This window comes from Trachymyrmex septentrionalis, unplaced genomic scaffold (genome assembly GCF_001594115.1).
Source record: "Trachymyrmex septentrionalis isolate Tsep2-gDNA-1 unplaced genomic scaffold, Tsep1.0 scaffold7, whole genome shotgun sequence".
In the NCBI taxonomy this organism is placed as follows: domain Eukaryota; kingdom Metazoa; phylum Arthropoda; class Insecta; order Hymenoptera; family Formicidae; genus Trachymyrmex; species Trachymyrmex septentrionalis.
The window spans coordinates 671,828-681,661 of NW_017305884.1; the positions used below are offsets into that span (position 1 = coordinate 671,828).

At 28.3% G+C, this 9,834-nt stretch overlaps 1 protein-coding gene across 4 annotated transcripts in view; it reads right to left on the reverse strand.

Annotated features, from left to right (window-relative positions):
• LOC108753639 (protein spire) overlaps positions 1-9,834 on the reverse strand; it is a 22,509-nt gene that overhangs the window by 11,097 nt on the left and 1,578 nt on the right. For 3 of the 4 annotated variants that reach the window (XM_018495416.1, XM_018495413.1, XM_018495412.1), the window contains exons 3-8: positions 9,711-9,834; positions 9,417-9,565; positions 8,963-9,175; positions 8,671-8,700; positions 6,514-6,771; positions 5,096-5,237 (exon numbers count right to left, since the gene is read on the reverse strand). In XM_018495416.1, the coding sequence (XP_018350918.1) occupies positions 5,096-5,237; positions 6,514-6,771; positions 8,671-8,700; positions 8,963-9,175; positions 9,417-9,565; positions 9,711-9,834 (916 nt within the window). The remainder of the gene's footprint in view (positions 1-5,095; positions 5,238-6,513; positions 6,772-8,670; positions 8,701-8,962; positions 9,176-9,416; positions 9,566-9,710) is intronic. The other variant, XM_018495414.1, reaches the window with a different exon arrangement.

The window sequence follows — 9,834 nt, forward strand, 5'->3', positions numbered from 1 at the left end:
ATTTACAATCTTCCTATGTACGAGATAAGATTTTCTGTTTCACAATCCTCGTGTATATTTGTATTGTTATTTATAAATTATATATTAATAAAATAATTTATTAGCTAGTATTACACTTTATGTTAATCATAATATTTTAGTTATGTTATCTAAACATTGCACTGTGAGACAGGAAAATTGCTTGAGATTCTCCTCATATGAGAAGACTACAAATCAGAGTGAAAGTTAAACCGAATAACTGTTTTCAAATATTATTTGCAGAAAAGTTCTGAAAATTAACTATTCAGAACAATCTCATTAAATTTTGCATTAAAAAATTATTATATATTATACAATTATATCTAATTATATAATACATATATATAATTTATATACATTTATATTAGTTATATATAATATATAATTATATAATATAAATTTTACTGTACATTATATATGTTATTTTATCATGTTATCTTATAATAATTTTTAACGCATGGAAAAGTGTTAAGAAATTTATTAGACAAAGTTGTCTATTAGGCTTACTTTCTTATTTTACCTAATTAATCTTGCTGTATCCAATTGATATCCTAAGTATTTTTCGTTAAAGATATATTTCTTGATTTCATCTTGTATATTTTGATTCCGTATCACTTCGACAACTATCATAACCGCTCGTTACATGCATCTACAGATAGTGGACCGCACTCTGAAAATTTTTGTATGTTCTGAAAACTATCGAAGAAAAGTGTTGCAACCTCTGTATCCGCGACAGTATAATATATGTTACACATATAGTATATTATATTAAATATATATTTTAATGTATTTAATATTAATATATTTTTTATTACTCTTTTCATGTACACACGCATACATAACTTAATAGAATATAATAAATATAAAAAAATAGTTATTTTAAATTTTAAAGTTGATCCCTACTAAGTAAGTATAATCGAAAAAAATTGTTTTAGTGAAGATAACTGTAAAAATTACGTATACAAAATATTATTAAGATCATACAAAGTTTCATAAAAACTAAATTTAAATTACTTCGTTTATAAGTGTATCTTTACTCAAAATTTTTTTAGATCTATTTATTCTACGGAATCTACGATATGCATCTGTATATTTTTTGCCTCCATTAGAAATACTCATCAAAAACACTTTTCGATATATTATATAATGCACTCATGCTGATATTCATAAAGTAGCAGATACATACTGATCAATATGTTGATGCAATGGTACACAGGAAAAATATAAAAAATTATTGGATTTTTCTAATTTTTCTAAATATTCCAGATATCTTTTTTAATCCACAAATTCTAAAATTTATTAAAACTCTTAAATCTTCAAATCATTAAATTAAGCGAAATTTTGATTCTTATATATATAAATACTTGAATTGCTTAACTTTTCGTTGTTACTGATATTTTTTATCTAATTTTTTTTCTAGATTTTTATATTCACATTTCAAATATAAATATAAAATTACAAAGCTCGAGCTATTCTCGCATGTTTTTGAATCTTTCACGTCTAATAATTATTGGTCCAATTTTTATCTGCAAGTAATGTCCTGTATTTTGATTGACTTTAATCCAGAGAGATCATAAGAGTTATTTAAATTATTTAGAATTATTAAGTTCTAGAATATTAAGTTCTAGAAGTAATCAATTCAATATTTTAATAAATTTTAAAGTTACATATAAAAATAAGATTTATACTTTCCTTTAAATTGCATGTAACAAATTTTTATATATATTGTTTCTTTTTACTCTTTCAATTTTTGTAAATACAATATACACATTTTATGAGCAATAAAGCAAACTGTTCACACTTCTCAAATCACAATAATTCTCCTAAACTTAAAAGTCCTTCACAAAATTATTCACACTAAAAGACACACCAATGATATCAATCGATTGTTCCAGGAATTTTCGAAATACTAATAAGAATTAATATATCTTTCGAGAACAACGATGTTAAATACTAACAATAATTGCTGGGATAGAATGGAATTCGCGAGAAACGGCTGACATCCAACTAGACTGGCATGCTACTATGACGTTTCAGGTAACGTCAGTCCTCCTTCGCACGTTTTCAGTTATTGATCGCGCCTACATCGTGTCAGTTGCTCTCCTTCATTTCTCCCCGCCCCCCTCTCTCGCTCTCTCTCTCTCTCTCTCTCTCTCTCTCTCTCTCTCTCTCTCTCTCTTTGTTCTGCTATATTTTACGTCCATAGCACTCCAAATCATGATTTATCCTACCATATTGTAAAGTGTGATTCAAGTGTGTTAAGTTTTTAATTTTGATACAATTCGCAAGCAAATATATTAAAAATTGAATGTTCAGAAATGAACTCAAAATACTTAAAATCTATTTTTATTAGCGTACATTTTTGCACCCATGATGCACATGCGCACACTCGCGCATGCTCATGTGATACAGAATGTACATATATATAACAAAATATAATTTGTACAATAAATTCAACAAAATTTAATAAATATCGTAGTAAAGTTTTATAAAATAAGTAACACAGAAATTTATAATAAATAATAAACATTAATTGCACAAGCAAATTGTCTATTACATGTATTATCCAAAGAACAGAGGATTAAACAGAAGAAAAATATAAAAATATCAACAGATATATAGAAGATAAAGATATATCGTAAAATAATCGATTCACAAGTACTTAGATGTTTTAGTTAAGAATATCTTAAGCGTGCAAACATTTTTAATCACTTGGTAACTTCTGAGATAACATATCGCGCTAATGTAACTAATTTCAGAAGAATTCCAATGGAGATTTTATATTTACAAAAAAAATTCAACAATCACATATCAAAGCGTAGCTGATATTTGATTAAAGAAAGAGAGACAGAGAGATATACATGAAATTATTTAATATCTTTAAAACGATTTAATATAAACTGTTTAAAGACTCCAATTAAATTTTGATAAGCAGACATATCATTGATATTTTTATAGTTACATCTTATGTAACTTATAAAACATACCTGATCTTATAATGAATACACACATTGTAATGAAAATAACATAATGGGTGCATCTAATTGCAAGAACTCCAATTCTAAGAACTCCACATTGCTTCTCCGTGTAAACTACTAGTCTGCGGACTACTATTTCGTAAGCACAGATTGCACAGCTTTTAAATGAAGCAAATGTTGTCACGATGTGACAGTTCTAAAGCGCCATATTAAACTAAGAAATGATAAAGATCTCAGTTTCGAATTTTTTTTACATTCTCGGTCTCCATCTCACACAAACACGTATTAATGTGTATATTTTAATCCTGGAAAAGGATTTTCGAATCAATAAAAAAGGAAAAAAGTAATTGTTATATAAAAATTATATGATTTAATTAATAATACAAAGAGACGACTTTAGAATCTCCAATGGGCAGTTACTTTCAATGGCAAAAAAATTCTCATTCCAAAATTATTTTATACGTAGCTTACTGAAAACGATAAATCTGTGACAGGAGGATTCTGTTTGCCTACAAATCGATTGCTTACAGTATCGTTTGCCTACATCATTTTTGCCGGCAGTTCGTTTGCACACAAAAATTATTGCCTACAGTTCGATTGCCTACATGCACTTTTGGGCACAAATATAAAATTAAAGTAAAGTTAAAGAAAATAATTTATATTTTTAGGAAATCTGTCATGTGAACAGTGAGGTGTCAGCGTAGACAGTATTCGCTTGGAATATTTTTCTAAAAAAACTTTTGTGCGCAAAAGTGCATATAGGCAATCGAATTGTAGGCAATAATTTTTTTGTGCAAACGAACTGTCGGCAAAAGTGATGTAGCCAAACGATACTGTAGGCAATCGATTCGTAGACAAAATCATCTCATCTCTAACGCATCCTAGGAAATTTATCACGCGATCATCCAACCGGTTGTGAGCGATCTTTGATCATTGCTGAATGTTGAAAGTCACTCATCTCTATACATTGGTGAATTAATTTTATTAATTACTGTGATTTGTAGAAGGCTTAAAAAGTGAGACAAAACATATTGTCGACTTATAAATGTTTGTAATAAATTATTTTATTTTAAAAATAATTGTGCGTAATAATTTTCCGCGCTTAACTCCTAAATGTCCGTTTATAATTTTTAATTAGTAATTTACAATTACAAATGTTATTTAATCATGAAAGGAACATAAATTTCATAAACTAAATCACATTCTATGAACACTACACACATAGGGTGCATTGCGAGTTACACAAGCGCATGATGTATCATTTTATACTTCTTTATTATTTGGTGAACAACAAGAACAAATGATGCATCATGCGCTTTATGAGTAACTCGGAACGCACTCATAATATATTCATATAAAGTTATACAAAAAATATATGTATATTGTTTATGAGAAGACTTTTAAAATTACAAAAAGCAATATATCAATATAAATTTACCATTTAAAAAAATGGTTAAAAAGGGCGCTAAGAATACGTTCTTCTCGAAAAAAACTTGTACCAAATTAAAAAGTAAAATTCAAGTGTTTATACTGTTTTTATACTATTGTACCAAAAATGATCCAAGTGATGTACTATCTTTATTAATTTATATTATTAATTTAAATACAATGAAACCTAAGTGATATGCATCTTTTTATGTGTAATCATTTATATAAAAGATTTGATATCAACGACAACGATGATAATGATGATGACGCTGATCGACGATGACGACACCGGGAAACGACGAAGCCGGACGTCGACGACGACGTCAAATGATTTCAGAGGACGCCGGACGGTTCCGGGCGACGCCGAACTATACACATTGTTAATATCTTTTATACGAATGACAATACAAATAAATAATATTACTTAATAGTTTATCATATTTAAATAATATCAATTAATAATGATAGTACCACTTGAGTTTTACTTTTTAATTTGGTACAACTTTTTTCGAGGCGCGTGCACTCTTATATAATTTTTTTTATCTTATAAGTCGCATTATAAATGTATAATTCTAACACAATACAAAACTTAAAAAAGTAGAGTTATTTTTATTGTATATGTTATAATAGCGCTATCATCTACAAATATATAAACAAATATGTAAACTTACAAATTGATGTTTCTTCAATCTTAGAAGCATTTTGTCTTGAACCAGAAGATCTTAGAGGCTTTGGAGGCTTTTTTATGCTTTCCATTAGTAACTCTCTCAGAGTACTTTCCTTTTGTAATGGTCGTAATCGTCTCTCCGAAGCCTGTATACAATAAAGTATAACTATTTTCTCTATATATGTTGGTCATTGCAAAGAATATATTACTGAGGCCTCGGTGATCTAACTGTGCTCGCCCGAAAAACGAGAGATCCGAGTTCGATTCCTGGCCGATGTAATATTTTTCGCAATAAAATTATTGAAACTTATCAGCATCATATTATTAATACCTTCTAAAATGCCTATGAGCATTAATATTATTAAACTTGCTTGCCAATTTAATTTGTAAAATTACCGCTCTTGTGTTAACATTGCATTTCAAAACTGAAAATAATAGCGTTTTTCATTGGCAGAACTAGTGCGTACTCAGAGCACTTTAAAGCCATTATATACACAAATCGATGTAAAGATGTATGTTCAAGAAACATACAGAAACGAGTTAAATCACGAAATTCTCAATATTTTATTTATTTTATTTATTATCTATTTGATAAAATATACATTGGGCATTTTATCAATTAAGATATCTTATTTTTACATTCAGATTAGAGTAGTGTATAACGGCTTTAATGTGCATACCAGTTCTGCCAATGAAAAACGATATTAAATTCGACGCGTAGTTTGCAGGATTGGACATATCTTCTGTATGGATTATTTTGGAGACATGAATAAAATTGAAATAATTATATTCTTCAATACGATTTAAACTCACCTAAGCAGAACAACAAGTTACTATGATATCAAAATGATATCAAAATGAGTCCAAAATGATCATTAAAAATTATTTTTTAATCATTTCCGATTCATTTTAACATTATCATAACATGTTCTGTTTGGACAGCAATGCCATCTTATTTAGATAGAATTGATATAATTTTGATAACTATACTATATTTTATATAATATAACTCTACTATACAGATGGATATTTTTGAAGACTTTCAAAATTGTACATACGGGACATAAATAATTTAATACACGAAGATGCACGTGAATTTGAACTTGCTTTAGATCAGATTAATCCAAAAGTACCGTGATCTCGTGCAATCAAAAATCAAAGTAGAGCATGTGACGTCATTAATCTTACCTGAATTTGGTTCAAACCCACTGCAAACGAAAATACCATTCGGTAGGCATTTGTGTCACCATGTATACATTCTTAAAAGTCCTCAAAAGTATCCATCCATATACATTCCTAACGCTAGATAAAAATCACATAACGTATTATTTCAAATGGATAATTAAACAGACATAATTAGCACTGAATACAAAAATGCAGATCCCTTTTCTCGGATTTTATGCACGCAATCATGTATCTTGCCTTTTTTAAAGATGGTCGACTTCGAATAAATTCAAGAATAATGGCATGCGCGTCCTTTCGTGACGACGTAGGTGGGGTTTTCCTGAGACGATACCGTCTTGCCCTGATATCATCCATTAAACTCTCATAAGGTGTCAGCTTGTAGTCTACGAGACTTCTTTCTTCACGCGAAGACATGCGAGAATCCAAATTAGCTTCTACTTTCTTCAACTTCACTCCTCGCCTGAGCTCGCTTATAACTTGAACCCAAAACCTAGCCTAACAAAACATTTAAAAAAAGCACTCTGATTAATATCAGATAATGATAATCATTAAAAAATATTTGCATTATATACTTATAAAATCTACAGTACATATGTAGTGCACGCGCGCGTGCGTGTGTGTTTATTATACAGAGTGCTCTGTAACTGGTGGTACAGCAACTGAGTGAGCATTCTAAATGAAATAAGACAAAAATGGAGAATAAAATTTTTTTATATGAGTGTTTTTGAGAAAACATTTAATATTCGCCCAAATACATGTGCACTGAACTACAATTAACTATATCTAGACTTAAGGGAATGATGAAGTAATGTCCGAACTTGATCGATATCAATAATACAGACTTGTTTTAATTTCAGATCAAACATATCGATAATACTGATATCTTTAATTCATTTCTAACATTGTCGTTTTGTCTCATTCAAATGCACATATCTATTTTTATCTAACATTAGCGATCTGGCACCTACTGCTAGAAACAATTACTGTTCTGTTTATCATTCTAAGTTTTTGTTAAGTATACGTATATTTAATTGATCGAATTTTTTATGTAATCTTTTGTGTAAAAAAGATTATGTGTAGTGAATAGCTATTATTTAGAAGGATTCTTATAATTTTGACAAAATTCTTTTGTTGAAAAGTTGTATGTCAAAGAAGAAGAACTTTGTCTATTAGCTCTAATATAATACCTATCCACTAATTCTAAATAATGGCTATCCATTACACATAATTTTTTTTACAATCAACAAAAGGTGACATAAAAAATTCGATCAATTAAATGGTAATTTTAACAAAAATAATAATAATAACAATAAAGAAGAAATCAAAAGAAGGAAGTTTTTCACAGTACCTTCCTAATATATTAGAGAAAGTTAAACATTTTCTTAATAAAAAACCATATATAAAACTGTGATGTGACGTCCTGTTTTGAGATCGAGTGAATCTTGCATTCTCCCGGCTCGTGAGGGTCAACTTTCATACGCAGTTTTAATTTCTTTAATTTTGCAACCTTTTGCAAGAATTTTGACTAGCAATAACAGCTGTGAAGATCGATGGCTGTGTTCTTTTGACCCAATATACATAAATTTTTTTACAAAGTCTTGATTCTTCCCTCTCTTTATCATTTTTTGAAGTGTTTGTATATAATTTTGATCACGCCTTTCATGTGAGAATGAACGGTCGATTCATTAAGTTCAACGAGCAATTAGTCTCGGCGTTTTTGCCATGTAAGTTATATTTCATTACTTAATTTTTATTAAAATAATAATAACAACAATATTCGAGGCTAATGAGAGTCAGCGCGGAAGAGAACGCAAATTGCTAGAATATAAAAAATACTCTTTACTCCATTTGATGTGCAGGTATTCTTCTTTATTCTAAATTCTTGAACGTTTCAACTCTCTTTGGAGTCCTCATCAGAAATCTAACATATTCTTAATTTATATTGATTTAGCAATCAGCCAAGGTAGAATTACTCACAGGTTGTCAAAACTGTAGTGAATTCTAATTAAAAAACCATTAACTTATGAAAATCTTAAATTCACCTGAATGAGCAAAGATCAACTCACCTCGACAGACGTACATTAATCATGTATATTTCTTATTTCTAATAATTAGAGTTATTCTAATAATTAGATTATTATTTCTAATAAAATTAGACTAGTATCAATAATTCTTCTTTTGCATAATTAATATTTTTAAAAAGTAAATAATTCATTAATATAAAATTTAATTTGTTCTAGTACTTACATAAACTATCATGCTACATGCATTCATGCTCAATTTATATTAAATTCATTTCATTCATTTTAAACGAGATGTATACTAAATAAAGTTAAACTTAATAATGCATTTATAGTGAAACAAATAACTGTTATTTTATTGATACAAACGTACTTGTATAGCTCTCCAAATTCTAATGTCCGTCTATAAAAATAAATGCTAATTAACAATTTTATTTGTAAAATTATACATAATTATTAGAAACAATATATCATTTACATATTGTTTCTATATCTATCTTTTTTTAAGACATGTGGTAAGAAAGATATCAAATTATTTAAAATGCAAGATTAAATATGCGTTTTTTTATTCTATCACATATACTTCAATAATTTGTAAATCAATAGCTTTTTCATAAAAATATAAAACACTAGTGTACATTTTTTTATTCATCAGAAGAACTTACCCAATCATTGAAATCCACTGTATTAATGTTCTGCAATGAAGTTGAGGTACGATCTACATTATTTGGATCAAACAAATCTTGTGATTGTTTGTTGACGACTACTCTCTCCAGAAATTGAGAGAGATTAAGGGCCTCTTCCACAAACACTTGTATTATATTTCGATAATAATTATCAGCATTTTCGTGCAAACTTTGAGCATGCTTTGCACACATCTGAAATATAAGCAAAATCTTTGCAATGTCCTTTAATAAGTATGATTTTACACAATCTGTCACAAGAAATTAAAAGAAAAAATTATATTTATTATGTTTACTAAGTAGTTAAATTAATTTAACTACTCAAAATTTTGACTAACTTCAAATTTATTTTACTTTTCTTGATTATTAATTGTTTTATCAGACTGTAAATCGTATCAACACATTAAACATTAAAATTTAACAAATATAAATTTACTTGAAGAATAGTCTTCAAGGTACATGTAGGATTATCTGTGTATGATTCGGTAGGTTTCGGCATCATATAATCCTCTGCATCAGTGTCACCAGAATCTCGTTCAATGCCTTCATCGTCAGTTTCTTGTAGACGTTCTTCACCTTCATAAACTAATGATATAATCAAATAGCATATTTGTTAGTTCTGCTTAAAATAAAGACTAATATTAATTATTTATTAATTTAAATTTTTATTTAAAAAAAAACGCAATTAGAGACATTACTAAAGAAAATAAAGCATATAAGAAATTTGTACCTCGATTACAGTTTGTCATTGATGTAATAAGAGCTTCTAGGTCTGGTAATAATGCTATTTCCTCTCCTGCATTAGAACCAAAATCCAAGGCTTTAAAAATTGCCATGCCTAATGAAAATACCAC